The sequence below is a fragment of the Fulmarus glacialis genome, unplaced genomic scaffold (assembly GCF_000690835.1).
Source record: "Fulmarus glacialis isolate BGI_N327 unplaced genomic scaffold, ASM69083v1 scaffold35112, whole genome shotgun sequence".
Lineage (NCBI taxonomy): Eukaryota > Metazoa > Chordata > Aves > Procellariiformes > Procellariidae > Fulmarus > Fulmarus glacialis.
Window position 1 is genome coordinate 71395 of NW_009197842.1, and position 21940 is coordinate 93334.

The 21940-nt window shown below is 37.3% G+C and overlaps 1 protein-coding gene across 1 annotated transcript in view; it reads left to right on the forward strand.

Annotated features, from left to right (window-relative positions):
* Positions 1–21940, forward strand: part of LOC104073049 (delphilin-like) — a 47243-nt gene that overhangs the window by 11990 nt on the left and 13313 nt on the right. Inside the window, exons 2-12 of the mRNA XM_009572702.1 lie at positions 738–842; positions 2763–2849; positions 4822–4995; positions 6452–6600; positions 8810–8986; positions 9603–10029; positions 10218–10380; positions 13516–13627; positions 17670–17760; positions 18321–18407; positions 20618–20770. Of these exons, the coding sequence (XP_009570997.1) occupies positions 738–842; positions 2763–2849; positions 4822–4995; positions 6452–6600; positions 8810–8986; positions 9603–10029; positions 10218–10380; positions 13516–13627; positions 17670–17760; positions 18321–18407; positions 20618–20770 (1725 nt within the window). The remainder of the gene's footprint in view (positions 1–737; positions 843–2762; positions 2850–4821; positions 4996–6451; positions 6601–8809; positions 8987–9602; positions 10030–10217; positions 10381–13515; positions 13628–17669; positions 17761–18320; positions 18408–20617; positions 20771–21940) is intronic.

Consider the following 21940-nt stretch of genomic DNA (forward strand, 5'->3'; position numbering starts at 1 on the left):
GATGTCACAGAAGGGAACTCATTGGTCTGTCTCAAAGGTAGGTTGTTTATTCCTTCTACAAAGTCCATGAAAGACACTTACCAACAGTGTAAGCGGCTGTAGTTTTACGTCTCTGGTTACTCCACTTGCCTTTTTTCTTTGCTTGATTCCTTGTTGGCATTGTAATCCCCACCTGGTTCACTTAAGAGTGACATAAATTTGTGTGTAAGCTTATTGACAGTGCAACCTCCTTTTTTGGTAAAAGAAAAGGGAAGTGTAATGCTGACTTTTTAATGTGTTTAGATAAGTTCAAGTGACAGCTGTACCTGCTGGTACCAACATCAATTTTTCCCCCCTTCACTCTGAAAATTTTGAATGGTCCTGATTTTGGCTTTCATGTTGTAGGCAGTACTTCACACTAAGGGTAAGACACAGGCGAGCATGCAAAATTGATGTTTTCACTTCTTGCCAGATTTTCTAACTAGAAAAGATTTCCTCCTGGCAGTTCTATCTCCAGATATTACCACCCCATCTTCTAAAATTGTAAAAGCCCCTGTATATTTGATATCTTGTGGACTCTCACCAGGTTTCAAAGGGAGATTATATTTGCTGGGCAGGTTGTCGATAGAACATAAAATATGAATGAAATTGTAATTTTATGGCAGATACCGTAGCTGTAACTGTCACAAGCACTCTGTATGCTCAATAGCCAGATGAAAAAACAGTCTCTAAAAACATTTGATTGACTTTTTTTCCAGTTAAGCCAGGAAAAAATCCTCAAAATTATGAACATGGTGAAAAATAAAGAAGTGAGCATTGAAGGAGCTTTGCATTTGGCACAGAAAGAGGTGTACGCTGAAAAGGTAAGGTCAATACTTTGATCTATTTTGCAAGACATTCAAATGTATAAGCATGTTCTGGAAAGCCTGGTTGAGCATTACGAGCATGTCTGTATTGCTTTCAAAGATGCAGTCCCAACTTGTGCAAACATATTCACTCCAGTGTATGACCAAATAGGTCAGGTTCTAATGGCTAATGCTACCTGTATCCTGTGTAATGGATATCCCATGTAGATGCTGCAGCTACACTGCAGCATGATGCCATTACCTGGATTAAGCAGTTTAAATCTAGATCAGATATATCCATATGAGTTTCATTATTCTGAGTGCAGCATCAAGTACTGTAACAATAAATGTAAGGCAAAATCCTTGGGCTGATACTATGAAGCACCTCAGGAAAATGATGGATCTAATCTCTGAGGGGTCTCCTAGTGTTGGGTTGTCCTTGAGGCATGACTGGTCACTATAAGGGTCTGACAACTCAGCGTTATGCATGGCCACAAGAATGGCTGGCTACAAAGTGCAAAGCCCTTGCCAGTGTGACTTCAGTTCTAACATTTCCTATGGTTGGCTCTGAACTCCTACCAGGCAAAAGCAGAATCAGTGTAAAGGTGGCTTAAAACTGTTTTTGGGTCCTACAACAACATAGCTTTGCGGAGCATAGGTCAACGAGACCAAAAGATCTTGTCCAGAGATTTCTTCAGGATAAGATTGAGACACAAAAATTTCATTTTTCTGCTGTTAAAGCCTTCATAGCAGAATTGGATCATTAGCATCTTTCCGTTTTATAGAAAGCATGGAAGTACTTTCCTGAGAAAAGTGTAAGTTGATAATGGTGAGTGAAAATAGTTTGAGAATGAGGAGTATATTAATTGTGTATATTAGTACATCAGCCTTGTACTCCCCACTGTAATCCCTGTCCAGTATCTCTCTCATTGCAATCTCTGTCCAACATCACCTCAGAAGTACCAGCAGAGAATTCTTTGGAGAAATTTTCACTACCTATTTCCCCTTCTGCTTTGATTTTTGAACCAGCCTTCCTATGGGAGCATCTCCAGGAAACAGTGAAATCTTATGATGTGCTAATGTCACAATCTGAATTTTTTTTGCACCACAGGAGCTTATAGTGATTTTGAGATAAACCTGGAGCTTTTTGGAATTTTTAAAAATAAGTTTCTGAACTGCTTATTAACTTCTTGGCTGGAAAGAAGTAGAAGGAGAAGCAAAAATAAATACTAATAAAAAAGCAGTGCAAATTTTGCAGAAGGGCTGCAGTCAACAAAAATATTAAACTCAGCAGTTTAAGACTACATGGAAATATAGTCTCAGAGTAAGAAGAGAAAAGGTTCCTTTTCTACTTCTGCTGCATTAAAGATTTTGTGATAGCTAATTACTAGAACTAAATCAAATTTAATATAGCTGGATCATGACCTTCCCTCCCCTGCATTTTCCTGAAGATTATAAAATTAGTCATTTTCCACAGTAAGGGGACCAGATAACAAATTGTATACTTTCCTATAATAAGAAGGAACAAAGATCTTCCCTTCTACTGCACCACATTCAAGGGTCTGTAAATATTTTTCTTTAAAGTCACATTATGGTTCTTGTTTGCTACTTAGTCCATTTAATAAACTGCTTGTACTCATGTGTTTTGAAATGTGTTTAGTACAATTCCATGGGCTGTGCTCTTCCCCTTCCTGTCTTCCTGCTTTCTGCTCTCCCTTTCACCTCCCATCCCAATCTGTGATCCCTTTACTAGTTCAATATTTTGTTCTTGTGAAAATCAGGTCAGGAGGATGCTTCCATGTGGAGTTCTTCTGCAAAGCCTCCAGCACTATTTGAACACTGTTCACTGAGGGAGATTTCATCCGAGAACATGACGGGATTTGAGTGGATAAAAAATAACAGTGTGGACATATTGCCGATTTCTGTTCTATTTTTCAGGATTCACAAGATTTGCTAACTGGCTCACAATTTAACTTCAGTATCTACAAATACAAACATTATCGGTGGCAGAAACGAATTTTGCAGGTAACTTTAAAAATTCTCACTTTTGAAGAAATATATAAAAAATATAGGATGCTTATGTTGTTCCACAAATGTTACGAGATAGCTTAATACATCCTGTGGTTCAGCAACCTATTAGAGAGGTACAAGACATTGACCAACTTTCTACCTTTTACACCAAAAGTATTCTGGGGGTAATATCTGAAAATCCCTCTACTGAGCCCCTGGCAGGGCTGTAGAATGGACTTGATGATCTAAGATGTTATTTCACCTCTAAAAAACATGATTCGTCACAAAGATGATTAATTATAATAGGCTCTGCCTGGGAGTTGTTCTTATTAATTAGCAACAGTAAATGCATACAAGTGATGTAGACATACTTAAATACCTGTCCCTTTTGACAGGACATCACTTCAGCTGTGATCTTTAAAACCTTGGGAAGCGATGTTCCTGGGGATACGCAGAAGGTTCCTTTGCCAGGCTATGCACTTCATCTCTGGTTATTCTGTCCTGTGAATTCTTTTTTTGACATTATGAACCCTTAGGCTTTATTGACTTGCTGTGTCATAATGGGACAACACTTGAATGATATTAAAGCAAACTTCTGTCGATAACACCTGATGGTAATTTCCTGATTCCATGAAGTCAGTGACAAAGGTTTCATGTTGTTTCCAAGAACCTGGATTTCACTGAATTTTTCCTGCAGTTTGGACAAAATTTGATAATGAGCACGTCCAAGTCATACGTGCTAGAGAGAGTTTTTTTGTTTACTACATCTCAATTGTAGAAAGTATAATCTCCTTGTTTCCCTCAATATCCACTGGTTTTTGGAATTAAAAGATTATTTGTTTAGACATAAAGCTGACGGAAAAATGGAGAAAGCTATATTAGATGTGGAAGTTATCAGTCTGGGAATCTGGAGTAGTTTAATTCCAGTTGTCTAGTTACCAGCAGCCTTCAAAAGTCAGAGATAATAATGAAAATGGTTCTGCTTTGGAGATTTTCTGCTGTAAACAGCACAGAGGCAAAGGCTGCGGTGTTAGCATTTGGTTGGCATGGTATGCACTATAGAAATGAAAGGTGCCAAGAATCATTTATGACCAAAGGTAAATATCTAACTCAGGCGAGATCTGAGACTCTTCTGAGTTTGTCTTCTCTGTGGGCTGCATTCACTGAAGCTGGGCAGTCAGGTAATATTCACATATTATTGTATCAACAAAGCTGTTTCTGCTCAGCAGGGGCTGACACGTAGAACAGATACTGGAATCTGTCTGTACCAGTTTTTAACACTGCAAATATAGATTGTGCAGTGGAAGAAGAATGATTTTATTTTGAAGCGAACAATTTTTATTGTTATAGCTGTGAAACAGGAATAAAATAACTTTATTGGCTATTATCATTACTCCCTTCACCTTTATGTACACATATATGTTTATGTATACATACAGACAAAAAATCTGTGTTAGATAAGATCTAAACCAAAACTCAGTAATATTTATATCAGAAAGTAATCTCTCAATAGTATACTCTTTTCCTGACACAGAAGCAGCTGTTATAAAAATAACCACCTTCACTTCATTTTAGTACTGGGGCATAGGTTGAACCAGTTAGTAATTGAATCTCTGCTGAGATGGTCATGCTGTTAGTTTGTGCTACCACTACTGCTGAATGGGAAGTTTTCGCACTGGGTTGTATAAGACAAGGAGAATATAAAAAGAAATAATATTTCAGAGTGATAAATTGATGCATATTCATCATAAGAGATAGGGAAACACAGTTACAATGAATATCTGTTTGTTTTGTAACTAAAACAAACATAGTACAGTATCTTGATGATGGAATGTCATTTTTTTATTCTATTCATTGGCAAGATAGATACATACTCTCAGCTGGTCCTTTATCTAAATGCCCTTGCATGGTGATATTGGGGATGTTGTCTTTCCCTTTCAATGAAGAGAAGTGATAGACTCAAGTAATGAAGAACTTTCTATTCCAGATTGATTTCAACACAAAGACCATTTTTAACATTGAAAAAGGAATTATTAAGAAACAGTTCCCTTTCTCACAAGTCAAAGCCTGTGAAGATACTGAAAGGAGGCGCTTCAGTATTGTGTTTCATGGGCGACAAGATTATGAGCTGGAAGCAGTGTCTCTTGATGATAAAAGGAAGGTAGGTTTTTACAATGTCATAGACAGATTGCTATAAATAACAGCTAATGTTATGGTAGTACCCAGCAGGTCCCAATCATAAATGGGAATTGTTATGCTCTGCATTGTGCAAGCAAAGAAATAGGTATGTCTTTATTTTGTGTACGTTCATACATAGAACAAAGGGAATGTGAGTTCAGGGTAAAGTTTGGCCTTAGGATTTTGGCACAGTTCACTAGGACTGAAGATGTAAAGCCAGCTCAAGATGTGATATGAAAGTGGATGCGTTTCTTCAACTACACCTTGAAATGTAACTGGTCTGAGATTGTATTAAAACAACCAAACACAACTGACGACATGCATAGTTGAATCTTAATTGAAATTTTCTAAGCAGGTTTTTTTTCTATATATATTTATTAAAATGCATGCTTTTAAGAAGAATGAATGAGGCTATCCTAATCCTGTGAAAAGAAAAAGACCTAGTAGTTCATCTTTTACCATCAAAATACACTGAAATTGTAAAATTATCAGAGGAAGACAACCTAGGTACTAGATATTTGTTTAATGAAATGATTCAGTGTTGCAAGATTTTGTATGAGTTTTTTCATTTTAAGATCTCAGTTCCTTTTGAGTTCTAGGCTCAATTAAATATTCCAAGTAGGTAGTGTAATCAGACTCTACACACCCATGTGTTCAGGAGTGATCAAGTCTTGGAGTTTGTGTCATCCCACTGCTGAGGTGCTGAAGCCAGCTGCACAATTTAGGTTGAGATACAAACTCTCAAAAAGCATGGAAGAGTTTGCATCCAAAGTTCTGATGTGAAACATTTTTAAGGGGCTTTTTGCAGAGGGATTCATCCCTCGTGAAACTTAATGGTTCACTCCATGTGCAGAAACTTTTATTCCAGATGAACAGTACCTCATGGTTGATTAGCTAAATTTTCAAAATCGATTACATTTAGCAGAAGAGCTCAAAAAGGCACATGTATTCTGCAGTAAGAACACTCAAACGTGGACCTGTATAATAAAAAGAGCGCTTTAAATTCACACCCACCTTAATCCATGCTATTTTCAATGGTAGGCAAGCCTTCATTTTCCTACTGTGTTCATTTGAGATTTCAAGCTAAATCAATCAATTACCACTTGGGCTGGAACTGAGCTGAACAGAAACTTTATCCTAGATTGCTTTGTATATGAATTAAAAAAGTAAAATTATGTTTTACAGTAAACCCTCCAGATTAAAATTATGTTCTCCTTGCACTGACAAGTTTAGAACTGTGGGCATAAAACCAAATTGCAGTTAAGTAGTTTAGCGTCACAGAAAGACCCTATTTATTTTATGTTAATTTATGTAACCTATTTGGCTGCTGCTTATAGTGTTGTCTATCATTTTTATACTTGAAAAATCCACCTATTAATGTCTTATTCAAGGGAATTAACATGGAAAATATACTCTCTCTGCTGCCATTTATTATATAGATAACATACCTTCTGAGCAGAGTTATACAGAGCAATTTATACAAGAGACCAGCAGATTCCTGCTCTGGAAGACCTGCAGAATGCGATGTGATACATGAAGGGCTGCTGGATTTGCAGCAAAACACTTTTACATCCAGTGAATGGGTGAAGTACGAACTGCACTTTTGTAGACCTCTGGGTTGTAGATTTTGTTAAAATTTATGATAAATACCTTAAGATTTTAATTTGCTGATAATTTGCTGATAATAAGTTAATTATTTAATTGCTTTTAAAAGTTAAAACTTAGATGCCAAATCTGCATGAGATGAAAATGTTGAAATTAACTGTTAGTGCAATAGTGGTACCCAACAAAATGAAGTTCTGATGTGTGCTAGAGATTGCTGTGTGCATTACTAACACAAATATGTAATGATGGTGGTGTTCAGAGTGATTTTAACGGTGGGACTTCTTTTTACTTTTTACTCCATTTTCATTCATAAGGAAAAGGAGAAAAAGACTGGCAAAGCAGATAAGGAATATAGGAGTCCTGCTAAAGAATATTGACTCACACTGGCCAAATGGCTGCCCCAAAATTCGTAATTCATTCTCATAATGTTCTGAACTTCCCTCCTGTGGGGGTGACCAACCATGGTGGCCTGATGGGGTGGTGGTTTCAGAGACAGGAATCATTATTCAGTGGGAAATGGACTGTCACCACCATTTCATTCAGCCCCTAAACCATCACAGATAAGCATGACTTCTGCTTCTGCTTATTCTGTTACTGAACTAGTGAACCAGCCACAATGATTTTATATAGGTTGCTACCCATCCTACAGACAACCCACCCTTCCCATGAGCCAGCTTCTAAAATACCTGGAAATTGCTTATACTATCAAAGGAGAGAAAGAAAGAAAGAAAAAAAATCTGTCTACCAAAAACTAATGAAAAAAAATTTAACATTGTAATTATCTACACAGGGCAATTATCTCAAAAGACTTCACAGTTCACAGAAAATGATTTTAATTGTTTTCAAAAGGCTACAACTGTATGTCTCGTAAACACTATCCTCAAGTGTGTCCCAGGATTTGTTACCTTGCAACATTTAACAAGTTTGTTAACAAAAATTGATTTTTATTTATCTTGTGAAGCAAAGCCCTTGTTGCTTTCTTCTTGATATTAATCCTCTCTTTTTTTTTTTTTTTTTTTTTGGCAAAGTAAATAATGGTGGAAACATCTGGAGATCTGATTAAACTATAAGTCCCTGCTTTAAAGAAAGGAGAGATCAATATAACTGCCAGCTCCATTAAACAATTCTTATCACTTTGACTGTTTATGTGCGAATAGATGCAATTTATATTTTATGTTTAATTCTTCTGGAGGAGCTAAACTTATTTAAATTCCTCATAGAACACCTTAATCAACTAGCCACACCTTGAAGAGAGAGTGGAGGAAAAGAAAGGTCTGATAGAACTGTCAGAATGATAAAGAAATGCAGTAACCCTCAAGAAAAATGAGAATGCAAATGCTTAAATAAGAATAAAAAACTCATACAGTAAAGCCCCACTTGTTGAATGTGGGCCCTTTGTTATAAGCAGCAGAGCAGAATCCTAGAAATGAGACTGAAGCAGAACATTTTGCTCTAATAGAAGCTGCGTATGGGCAGGCAATTTGTGCCAGGATTAATTTATCATTTAAATAGGTAATACTCACACTTTGGCACAGTCATTTCTGATGGGAGCCCTTGAGAGCAGAATACTTTGACCCCTTCCTGCGAAGTGACTCGTGGGAATGAGGGGCAATCATGATCAGTCCTCATGGAGTAAGAGCATGTGCAGAGGCATTTCCAAGAGAAGGAGAATTATTGGACTATAAGGTTGGACACTAACTTATATTATGGTGACTTGTTTATAGCTTGGCGGCAATAAAACCTGGAAGACACAGAAACTCTGAAGCCTCGTCCTATTATGTGCTGCTCAGTCACATAGTGAATTCCTTTAAAAGCTCATAGTCCAAAAGACCCACCATCGCAAACAAACGAGAGGAATAAATAGAGTGGGCAGGACAGACTGTAGCTAACAAATTAACATGACTTTTGTGATTTTTAGTTGATAGTCAGTTCTTAGTTTTAGCTCTCTCATTAGGCATGGCAGGCTGGAAGTTCGTATTTTATGTCACAGTTTACTTGCGTGTCAGATGAGAATAAGAAGCCCTCATCTCAAAGGTTTTATGCTTTAGTATTGATACTTTTTGACTGTTCCATGGAAGATGCTATAAAAATGTGGAGACTTACTGACATTAGAAAATGCTTAACAAAGGCAAGGCTTGTGTAAATAAGTAGTCAGTGAAGAATGAACTGTATCTCTATTCCTTGTCCTTCAGGTACTTGGTACAACTACGTGAAGGAGAATTGACTTTATATTGCATAGGTCTGGGAGGAAAGAACAAGACTGCAGACCCTGTAACAAATACAATTAATTTGTCAGGTGGTAATGTGAGTGTCAGCAAAGAGAATGGATGCAGTGCCTTTTCAGTTCAGACTAAAGAACACAATTATTTGTAAGTATTGTTGGTAATTAATAATTTGTTAAAGCAGAACTACTGAAAACAAGGTCAAGCAACAGAGAATCTCAATGTCCCAGAACAAAATACAATAGTGGAGAAATGAGGCCATCAGAATTATATAGATTACCCCTCCCATTGCTCTGCAGTGATTTGATGAGTATTTTAAGGAGGAATCAAAAGTACCACAATGTGGGATTGAGAAGATACGTTGAAATACTGCCCACAAAGACTTGTCTAGTTGTCATGTCAGGAGCCAGTGAAGAGTTATATCATTCAGCTCGATAGGACAGGTGTGTGAACAGGTTCTGACTAGCTTGTGCAACAAGCACAGTAAGATGTAGCACATTGTTCACCTTCCTCCAAGGTGGAGAAGAGGAATTACGAGGTAACTGCACCACAAAGTCAATATATGGCAAAACTTCAGCTCTCTAACCTTAGACACGTAAGCAATTAACTCTGTCTGAAAAGGTCAGAGTCAGCAGCACTGGGCTTCTTTGACAAGTAAAGCTGCTGAACATCATTCTGCTTAAATAAGAAATATCCGTGGCTGTATTAGTCAGCATGTTATTTACACTTCCTTGCGTTTATATATGATGTTCTTAAATTTCAGGTTTCGAATACCCTTTACTGTCCAAAATAACAGGACAGAGGATGTTAGCAAGCTCCAGAATGAATGGGTGTGTCTCATAGAAAGGTACTGTCAGCTGTGCAAGAGTGCCTCACTGCCTCAGGAGGGACCTCAAGAATGCACCTCCTCTGAAGCTGATTATGAGGATTTGACTGTACCTCTGAATGATCGGAAAGAGGAGGCCCTCCACTTTGGTGTGAATTCTGCAACAACCAGTCTGAACAAGTCTTCAAGCCCCCAGACAAAGCCTGCAGAGGGGGAAGCAGCCCCAGCATCACCATCTCTTCCACTTCCCATAAGTAAGGCAGAAGTACCGCCAGCCCCACCCGCATTCCCGCAGCCCTGCAGCCTCTCTCCATCGACAAAAAGAACCAAAGCCTTTCACTGGGATGTTGTTCCTTGTGATAAGGTAAGGATGAAACTGATGGTAGCTGTTAAAGAAAAAAAATAATATTGTAGCCTGTATTACATGTATAGTTATCGTAAAACTACAGCTGTGCCACAAAACGACCTGGATGCCCTTCTCTATGTTGGGATGGAACAAAGTGCCTCTGTTCTTTTGGCTTTTTATTTACTCTGTCACTCCTATATTTTTAGATTCAAAAATCTGTCTGGGGATCATGTGACCCATGCAAGAAAAAAATAGATGTATCCAGACTTTGTGATCAGTTCCAGATCCAGGACATAGCGGTATTTTTGGGCAACGAACCTTCAGTGAACCAGCATATCATGTTAGATCGAAAAGTTGCACATAACTTCAGTAAGTGTATCAATAAGAACTGTGTACTCTTATCTGGAAGCCTGGGGTGAGCACTGCATGCATTTTCTGTTTGTATTTTCTGCCATTCAATAGGCAATAAGACAAGCTTGTGTGTAAATATCCTCTAATTCAGTGCCCCTCTACTAATTTATAATAATAGACCTTATGGCTCAGTTGCTGTAAATGTGGTCCTTAATGATGTAGACTAGAAGTACCAAGCTTCTTCTCTTCTTGTACAAAACATGTGGATGTGCCATTGAGCTGTGATGCTGTTGTCTTAGGGCAGACATGTAAAACCATGTATGACACCTGTGAAATCAATGCTAAGACTCTGACTTCAAAGGCTTTTCAAATTTTGTGGGCTGTCCAGGTGAAGCAAGTCAACAGAAACAGCTTGGTAACTAGAACTGTGAGAACTGTGCTCAGTCTCTCTCCTACATTGAGTTCAAGAATATTCATGTAGGTGTGGAGGGATTGGCATAAAAAGCCTTTGAGGCAGCTACAAGCCAGGTCGCACGAACTGTCTTGGTTTTTCTCTGGCTGATAGCTTAGACTGTGCATGGCTGTCTTGAATGATCATGAACAAGGATCCTTCCCTCTCATATCCCAGGTATGATTCTGCCAAAGGCCTGACCTAGAACAGTCTTTCATAGCTAATGAAGCAGTTCAACACATAGTTCTTGTCTTACTAATAAAATGATGTAAAGGTCTCTCAATTACTTTGATGAGAAGTGGTAGATATTAAAGAAGCAAGAGTAATTGTTCTTCAAAGACTACTCTGATTTCTATTACAGAGATGGCTTTCCAAAAAAGTTCTATAACCTAGCAATGTTTTAAAAAATGTTACATGTGTAAAGAATTTGGGACTGTTAATTTTGAAGTTTTAATGATTTCATCTTTATGAATATTGATAAGAAAGAATATATTTTGGAGATTGTGTAAAGTTTTAATTGGGAACTGTAAATGGAGATAACTTGTTGGAATTATTGCATCCATTGACTAACAATTTGAAGTGTTAAAAGGAAGTGATTGATATGAAAGTGCTGTTCCAGATAAAAAGAATCCTGTAATAGCACTTTCATCTACTAAATTTTTGCAGTTTCTTTTGGTTTGGAAATAGCACCATTCTTCCTTTTGATCCTATTCCTCTTACAATTTTTTCATTGAGACATTTTACATCCGTTTCTTAATCTTATCCTTAAAGTCCTATCAGTGAGATTTTTGGCATACACTTACTATAATGGACATTACTTAGATCAAAAGTTAATTTGATCCTGAGAATTCTGATTAATCTTCCTGCAAGTGCTGCAAACCACAGTTCTTAAATTAATGAATAAAAAGATGAAGCTCCAAAGTATCAGTAGGTTAAAATTTCTTGAGAATTTGAGTGGGTTTCTGAACACAAGAGAAAAATGAGAGTTCTGAGAGAAGATCTACACACTAAATTCAAGCCCAATGTATGAGAAAATGCAAATAAAAGCTAAGTTATCTAGTGGATTCTAGTAGACAAAATAAATTTCTGCCATACAGAGAACAGGTATCAGAAAGAAAGAGACAGGAGAAACATCCTCAGATTTCCAATGAAAAAATTTTGGGAGACACTATAATGTATATGTTAATCCAAGAATGTGGGATCTAGTGGTAAAAACTGATTTAGGAGTCAAAATACCAGCTTCTGTGACTTGATTGGTGCCTGTTTCTCTGTATGAGACCCCATTTCCCATACATACAATCCTTATTTTGCCTAGGAAAATACTTTAGCAAAGTCTGATGACTGGAATTCATTCAGTGGCTAATTTAAACTACTGAAACCGTTCAAGATAATATTAAATGCTTTGTAGACAGGTTGTGAAAATTTTTAAATCAACATTTTACTATGAGTTATTCACTCTGTTATGGTCCATAGACATCACCACACCTAAAGAGATACATGCTTTAAAAGGCATAGGGAAGCAAAAGATATAAGACATAAAAAGCATAAGAAGGAAAAAGGGAAGATTCTGCCAGGCTTAGCACTAAAGCTAGATCTTATAACAAAATTAAAAGGGTGGAAAGTGTGTCAGAGGAAGAATAAATGATATATACTCCATTGGCCAATAGTCTCCTGGGAACCATTAATAGCTGATTCAGGCCACAGCAAGTTCCTGTAACCTGAAAAACTCTGTTCCTTTTTAGGATTGGAGAAAAAAAATGGCAAATCATACACATGCTTCCTGAATTCTCCTTCCCAATCTCCTTGAGCTGCTCAGAGGAGTTCTGTCGTAGCAGAGACTCTAGGACAAGTTTCATGCCAACACTGAGAAGCATTTAGATCTTTCCGCTTTCTCTGCTGATGCCCTCTGTTCACTTCCTTGTGCTTCCTTTTTTACCTTCATCCTTTAGTAACGATGACGGAGACAGACAGTAATTAAAGAATAACTGGCAAGACAAAGTAGTCTTTTTGGGAGCAATAGCCTTACAAATGGTTCTTCACCTGTTTGGGGAAAAGACATTTCCATTTTCTTATTATAATGCATATTATGAGCCAGCCCCATGTCAGCACGGAAGTCTTAAACATTACAAAAACCCTTAATCAGATTTTAGAATATCAGGCAGTGTGGAAGAAGTGAGCACTTCTGTTTCCCAGGTTGCCTTCATTTTGGGAGTAATTTTTCTTGCATGGACTCTAACTACCTTCTTTTGAACCCTGGAAGAAATTAAACAAAGCAAACAAATAAAACCAAAACAAATGGAAAATTTAATTTCTTTAACCTTCAAAATATTATAATATGCCAATATGTTGTATTGTATCTGGAAAAAAATTATTTTGACTGTTGAGCTGAGTACAAGAGAAATATATACGAGCAAGGACTTGAGTACCTTCCGATAACAGTATCTTGATAGCTCTGTCTTAAGCATTGGCTACGTTCTGACAGAAATATATTTTTGCTTGACTACTGCTATGTATGTTTAAAGAAAATATGAAGACTGAGTTTTTGCCTTAGCATTAGCAGCTACTAAGTGTTTTGTTTTTTTCTGGTTGCGTGTTTTTTTTTTTTTTTTTTTTAAATCTGGAAAGTAAATATGAAATGTTTTGGTGATTTTCCTTCCCTTGAGCATTTTCTCCCAAGTAATCTAAGAATCATTTTCCTCCAGACATTTTCCTTAAAAGTTTCCATATAAAACCAAGTGAGCTGAAAGAAAAACTATATATTATACATGAAGAAAGTGGTGGACTTACAGATGAGCAGATTACAGCACTAAGAAGGTAATCTTTGGGGTTCAATTGTTTGCTTATAATATGTTACTTTTTGGAGAAGGCATAGTCTTCTGCAAATAATGCGAAGTTCAGGGAAGATGCTACTGAGACATTGGATCTATCCTGAATCTGAATAGAATATTAGGGTTGCACTCAGAAATCTCAGTCCTTGCAACTGAGATTTTAGAGTACTCCCCCAAAATATCACTTTTCCCCATGTTGTGTAGGAAAGGGGATTGCAAGAAATGACAGCAAATCTGACATGATTTTGTGAACTAGTTACAAGGAGCAGAGTTAGTAAAAGAGTAAGTTGTGGCAGTGAGCAGGTGTAACTTGATGACAAAACTTTAAAACATCTCTTACTACAGCCTTACCGTCTATTGTGGGATCAGAAATGAAAGATTTAAAATTTATTTGGAGAAGAGGAAAGCAGACAAGTGTTAAAGGAGCTTCATGGGATGATGGGCTATTGACAATATCAGTATTTCTGAGTGGCAGAGATTTGTGGGTTTAAAGCAGAATGCAAATTTCTGTATCTTTAAAAAAATTGAATTCCTATGTTGAGAAAAATAGATTTCAGGAGTGGAAGCAAACTATTGGCATGTGAAATTTGTAGGAACTGGATTGTATCTCTTTGAATAGTTTGACATAGAAAGAAAGGAAAGAAGTGGCATCCTAGAGTAGTACCCATTATATATCCCAGTCCGCATGTGATACTTGGGCCATTTTATTAAACACATTCATATGAAAACTTGATGTGAAACAGTTTCTTGCTTTAAAATGAGAAAAAATTTGAGTGTTTTGCTAAAGCGAGCTTGGAAAAAGATGACACTGGCAAAGAAAGTGAGGAAGTAAATAACGGATGTTTCTACTTCTGGTGGAATGAGTTTAATTTTGGCCTTAAAATCCTGATCCTAATCAGTGCGTCAACAGTAATTTTAAAATCTGCAGAATAATTTCTGTACTTAGAAAGTGATGTGAACAGGAAGAACAGACATGTAACATACGGAATTAATGTCATTCTGTGAGATGGCTTGTACAGAACTTGCTTGAAGTATGAAGGGATGTGGACAAGACATTGAATATTTAAATGTTTTATATGTGCCAGTGTTCTGGAGGAAGTTTTCATGCTGCCGCAGTGCTTTACCAGTTATACCCCACACTGGTGCACAACAGATTATGAGCTGGTGAAAGGTGTATAGCCCCACTGAAGGTAATGGAGCTCCATTGCCTTTCAAAAGCTGACCTTAAAGGCTTCATTCAAAAAAGAAGGATCTTACTGCAGTACACAGTTTCTAATTGCAGTGATGGAATTGGTCAGGAGATAACCGCAGTGAAATGTCTTGGACATCACGAGCACTCTCCAGTTACACGTGTGGCTGTCTCTGGAGAAACAAATGGTTGGAGCTGGCAGAAGTTCTGAAGGAAATTCCTCCAGTCCTGCTGCACAGCAGAGTGCTTCGTGTTCGGCCAGCCCCGTTTACGAGGACAGCCTTTGCTCACACCTCAGTTTGAAGGAAAACACTGAAAAAAGCTCTGTTGTTCAAGCCCTAATACAGCACTGCAGATTCAGTCCAGGATCTCCACGCTGTTGAAATTGGTGTAACACCACTGAGATCACTGATTTATAGCATCTGGGCTCTTTGCCATCAGACAATAATAATAATAATAATGATGGCAATGAAGCTTGAAAGATTTTATTTTTTCATTGAAGATTTCAGAGTCTTCCTTTGACAGCAATAACGCTGAGGAAATTTTTCTAGCAACGGAATGTGTAAGAGAGATTGCATGCTGTATTGCTATATGCTATATAGGATAAAGGGTTCTGTCCTGGGATGCTTATTTATTACCAAAATCTAGGAATGCATGTACAAATCTTATAGTGAAAAGAAGCTAATTTTTTCCACCCCAACAGTTTTAAAAGTTTTACTGAAGTAGATGGGATGCAGATGCTTATCTTGAAACATCAGTGCTCAGAAGTTTCTCTTGTACAATGCACTATAATGGACTTGGCATGATACAAGTAGGAGGACACTTCTGAAGACCTTTCCACTTGATTTAGGTGCCATGGTGGAACATTTTACCATTGCAAACTGTGGCCTCTAGTTAATTGAAAACCTGTGGTTATGACAGGAGTTTAAACAGGATAGTTAGGGGCTGGAAAATTCCTCTCTGTGCAAATTATACCTGTCATACTGTCTTAGCCTGAGCAGGAAGTCTAAATTCTACTATTGTAGAATGGAGAATATTTAAAGCCCAAACCAAGATTACATTTTCAAGACTGTGACCAGTGAGCAAAATGTTCTGCTCATGTATCCAGTGAAGGTTAGTGGAGGTGGTGGAATATTATTAGAAACTTCAGAACTTATTTTGATGTGGAAACCTTTCCGTAGTTCTCTGAATGATTCTTTATCCTGATGTCTTAAAATCAATAGCAAAGCACTCTTTGTCTCTATAAACTTAATATTTCAGAACAGTGGGAGATTTTTCATTGCACAAATTCCATTAGAGTTGCATTCATGTAAAAAGATATTTATGGAATGCATTCACATATTCTTGTGCTTCCTTTTCCATGGCTTCCATTGTTTAATGCTTTAAGCTTTAAACCTTTTAGATAATCTGCTAGTTTAATTTCATATACATAATACATTAAAACGATTTGATGGGATATCAGACTTCTGATTAAATGAAGATATTTGCTGTCAGCTTTAAAAAAAAAAGTTCTTTGAATTTGCTTAATAAGTCAAACTATTTTTAATGATAAATAAAAAACCCTTTCATTTGCCAACAGATAACTGTTATTTTTCAATGAGAATTTTTTTTTTTTCTTCATGGTGAATGGTGATGAATGGAATATTTTGTAATCTGCTTTAATATAGATTTAATAATTCAAAACCCAGCAATTATTCAATTGAAATGTCATTAAATTATTGACAACAGTAAAAAAAAAAAAAAACTTACTGTTTGTCCTATATTTAACATGCTAAAACCCTTGCTTTATTTTTTCCATCTTTGAATACATTTCCTTACTTTTAATGAAAATGTATATCTATCCCCATGAATGTTTAATCACGCTTGCTACAAATTTAGTAGGTTGTTTGCAGAGAAAGAAGAGAAGATAGACCTGAATATTATTTAAGATTCTTAACACTCTTATAGCTATAACATCGATTTCATTTTTCTTATGATACGCTATGAATTCCCATAGTGTATCAGTCAGACAGACAGGAAGATCTCCAAAGGAGGGGAACTGTGGTGGTGTGTTTATTTTTCCAAGTAGAGGCATGTTTAAAGACATCAGTTTTCTAAAAATCTGCAGCTCTGGAGTACTGTGGGAGAATATTCTGTAATCCTTATGCAGAAGAAACTAAGTTGTGAGTCCGTATTAAGTGCTACCATGACAAAAATGAGAAATGGATCTTGGATGTGAAGCAGTGATTAGAAAGACAGAGATGCCATTTCCCACTCTTGTTTCATGGGGCCCACTGGTTAATCACACCATAGCATGAGTCTGCTCTGCTTTTGTGCTAATTTTTCAAAGAAGTTATTGCTGGAGACAAGCTGAGCCAGCATGGCCATAACTGCTCAAAAAGTGTATATTGTTTCTAGGTGCTTTGGAAAGGTTGTCAGGTATCTTCACCTAATCAATGAAAATAAGGCATGTATGTATCAAGCATAGCATTAATGAACCTCTTTGGAAATGATGGTCTTAACTCCTCTGTCGTGTGGTTTTACCTTTTCCCAAATTGCCCATGCCACTGCAAATTGTCTGTAGTCTGCAGGTGAACACAACTGACACTTATTTTCAAGCCTTATGTATATATAAGCATTTCCAGATATGCAGATGTATCTGCAGATCATTTTTGCTTTCCGTCGCATAGTTAAGGTCAAATGTCTATAAAGTTCCAATGGTTAAAGAATAAATATGCAATATGTAAAACACGCTAAACAGTAAGAAATTCCAATGCATGGAATGGAATGATTGTTTTATGTTATAACAATATAGAATGAAGAGGAAGAGGACATCTAATTCTCATTTACTGTTTTACAGATACATGCCAACACCAAAAGATGCAGAAAGGTACCAGTCATTCAAGGGCTCTCCTTCAGAGCTGCATGTGGTTGATCAGTTTATGTTACAGGTAAGAAGGTACAGCGTTAAAAGACACCACCTGCTATTTCTGGGACTCTCTCTTCTAGATAAAACCACTACAAGAAGCTGTTGTTTGGAACTTTACAATCTCAGCCAGAATCAGTATAAGAGGATTTATCTGATAAAGAGTTGAGACAGCTAGATATTACGAAGAGAACTGTATGGATCCCTTTGTGCCTCCAAGTCACACGCCGTCCCCTTCCTCCAAAGTAGGAGCTGATTTATTCTGAGCTAGATTTCCAAAATCTATAAGCATAAAATTGTATGCATTTAACCATTCTTGTTCACAAGAAATGAGTGTCATTGATTTTAATAATGTCTGACCCTACGAGCATATGGTGTCTTCTTGAATTTACATATGCAAATAATGCATATTCAGGTATGTGCAATAGTGTATCTACAGACTTAAGGCCTAGAATAAAATTAATAAATGAGCACAGAAATTAGGAAAACTAAGGTGCAGATGAATTACTCAATAAATTATGAAAGATATGTGCATGTTTTGGTATAAACATGGGTTTTGATTCCTTTTCTGTTCAATTTATGCAGATGTGTAAAATCCCCCACTTAGGCCAGAGGTTGGATCTCCTGCTTACCATACGTGAGCTCCCTGTGAGCATGAGAGATTTGGAGCCTGTAAGTAATATGACTCCTTAATAGTGTGTTTGTAATAAAAATCTAGCAGTTAGATAGTAGAGGGCCAAGTGGCCTCAATGCAGATTTCAAAGCTGCGTAGTTGGGGAAGTCTGGTTTTGGTTTTTTCCCCCCTTTTTTTTTTTTAATAGCAAAATATCTCACAGTCCATAATGTGAGCAATTCATAGTGTAATAAACCAGGCAGCCTAGTGTATAAAACAAAAACAAAAACCATTTCATGGCACTGTTCAAAAGTAACAAGCAAAAAGTTTAAAAAATTTCATAAAATCTCTATAGGTCATGGCTTTGATAGCCAAGGAATTGTGAATGACATGAAACTGTTAGAGACAGGCTACATTTGAAATACAGTGGCGCTATTGGCTGCTGCATTTGGAATGCTTTTGGGAATCCAATTCATTTTATTGTGTTTTGTTAACGATGGTATTCCAGAGTACTGGTTCAAAACAAAACACAGGAAAAAAAAAGAAAAAAAAAAAAGAGGAGACAAATGAGGGCTATGCTATGCATGTATATACATGTACGTGCATTTAATATCATCCTTATTCCACTAAGGTTCAAGAAGCAGCTGCTGATGGGCCTGGCAGTGGAACAGACTTCCACAAAGGAGGGAGGAAAGAACAGGAAAGGATTTTCAAATTTTTATTTGATGTTGTTAAACTTTCCTCTTTTTTGGCCAGTGATAAGACAGCAGTGAATTTCACCATTAAAATTAAATTCCTTTTGTGGGGAGGTTCTTGCCTCACAAGCTGAAAGAATCAATCTAAAGTCATAATACTTAGAGCAAGTTTATTTGACCAGCATCTCATAGACATTTACTATTTTCAGAAGACTGAAGGAAGCTGTTCACCCTAGGGATTACAGCACTGAATTGAAATGTTGCAAACCAGAGTTCAAGTCTCTCTCTGCCTTTTTCAGGATGACCTAGGGGTGGGGGGATGCAAATAAACAGTGTTCCAGTCTCATGGACTGGATCTTCCTGTTCCAAACTACTGCCTTACCTGCCAGGGTTTGTATTTGCTTTGATTCAAAACGAAGTATTTCAACACGATCCTGTTTCTATGAAAATGTTTCAAAGGTTTTGCTCTCATTCTGCATGGGAATGAAAACAATTTGAAAGTTCTGCAGGTCCAAGTTGTTATCCTTTGTCTGGCTGTGATTAAAACCATAGTAACAGTGAACAAAATCCAGAAGAGGAACAGATGGAAAACACTGGGGAGATGCACAGATTTCTGACCCTGCCTGGTACAATGCTATACTTTTGCTGTCCTCCACTGAAACCAAATATTTGAATATTTGGAAGCTATTATATATACTCTTTGCTTTGACATATATTTAATGTTCATTGAAGAGCTGATTAGTTGCCTAAGTATTCTCTTATGCACGCTAACACACGTCTGTAAACCATAGAATATACATCTAAAATTCTATGGGACAATATGAATATTGGCTTTCAGCACCCTCTGGCCCTGAGATGTGCTATAAATGTTTTAACAATGGCTTTCGGCTCTCCCGCCTGTTTCATCCTTTCCCAGTTTTTAATTTGTGTCTTGGTGACTGATGAAGAGAGGTGTGGTGCTAAAAAGATATACATTTCCTAATTTAAACCAAAACCACCTCTTATGTATATAGCCCTGGAAGGGAGGTGGCTTCTCTGGGAAAACAGAAATTGATACTGAGTTTGATTACAGGAAATTATTATTCTTCCTTGTGGGGAAACTGTGCTAAGAATTTTGATAAGATAACAGTCTTCAGCTGGTATAAATAGAAGGGAGGGAGGTGAAGGACGGAGAACCTTATACTGTGCTTCAGGCTATCTGCTTCCCCTGATGCCTGACATTTGGTGCAATCTGGTGCATTCAACAGCATACTTTTTCTTCAGAAGCATTTTTAAGAGATGAGGTTGAAGTTGTTTTGGCAGGGCTGGTTTGGCAGCCAGAAAGGATGTGACCTCCATCAGGGGCAGGGTAACTGTGCCAACACCAGCTTTATCTTAGTGGGAGACACTTAACTGGTCCTTCTTGAAAACCCCTGGCCTGTTCCCACAGGGAAGTTGGACAGGAAGATATCCATCTGCTAAGGTGTGACTTGCTTCAGGTGGGGACGGTGAGGCTTTTGGCAAAGGGAAGGTATAGGCACCATTGATTTACTCACATTTTCAATTTGAACTGAAGGAAGATTTGTGTATTTCAGCTAATAACCCAGAAAATCCGGGCGAGTAAGCAGCTGCAATCCAGCCAGAAATTTGTTGCTGTCTTGGAGTACATTTTAGCCATTGGGAACCATTTAAACGAAAAGGCTGGAAAAGAGAAGGCTAAAGGATTTAGATTGTCGTCTTTGACCAAAGTGAGTAAATATTTTTTTTGTCATTAAAATCATCATATTTTAAGGTACGTTAGCCATTAATATTCAGTTTTGCCCTGAATGTGGAGAAAGGCAATCATTTTTAACGAGTAGCTAACATTTTAACATCTGCTCTTGGTTACACTAGAAACAAAATCCTGTTTAACAATGTATTCTTTAATGTGTGTTATAACAAGATGCATTTCCCCACTTTAGACAGCAGCGCTGGCTAGATGGGGGCATTAGGGTGTTGAACACACTGTGTTTCTAATGAGGTAGAACATCAAAATGCTGACTGCCCTGATATTAAGATCCCCTGGCTAGAAGAGACATCTGAGCTGCAGGCCCCTGTTTCGATGCAAGTTTAGATAAACTATATTTTGCAGTTTTGTGCAGAGCACTTTTGTATGGATCCTCTTCATTTCACTGTGGTCACAGGCTGTAACTATGGCATTTCTTCCGTGGTAGTGGCACTTTTATGGCACTGGAAACTTCATTTTACTCCAATGCAAAGGTCTTTTGCAACAAGTGGTACAATGCCATTTTAAGGTAAAACTTCAAAATTAGAATGTAAATAAATTAATAAATTCCAAGGGAGTGAAATTTGCCTGCAATAGTTTTAATCCCCCCATCATTGCGCTGCTGGATGATTGACTAGGGGACGAAGGTGGCAGTTGTGATCTTTACTCTTTCCTGATAGAGATCTGCTCTACAAGAAGCATCGTCTAGCTCTTAGTTCTTTAATTGTCTCTTCATTGACATACCACTTGTGTGACATTAGGCTGAGTTTCCTATTAGTTTTAAGGAAACTTTCCTCTCTTCATCAGATTTTGCCACCACAAAATGCTGCTACCGAGCGCAGGGGTTTTTTCCCCTGCCGCACCCAACAGTGGCAGAGCATCATACTCTTAGCCTAAAAAGTAAGCTGTTTTATACCTTTAACACTATTGTAAGATTATGCCTGATCTGTGAATGGAAGAGAGAAGAACTTTTATTTTGGTTTTGTAAGGCATCTTTCCCATCTGAAGACTTTAATATATGAGTGAGTGATTTATAACTCCAGTGACAATTCCGAGACACAACTTGTATTCTTTTTTTTTTATATATAGTGGCCATAATACCACATCTATCATAATGAAAAATGCCTACAAAATCATTTTCTGCCACAGAGCA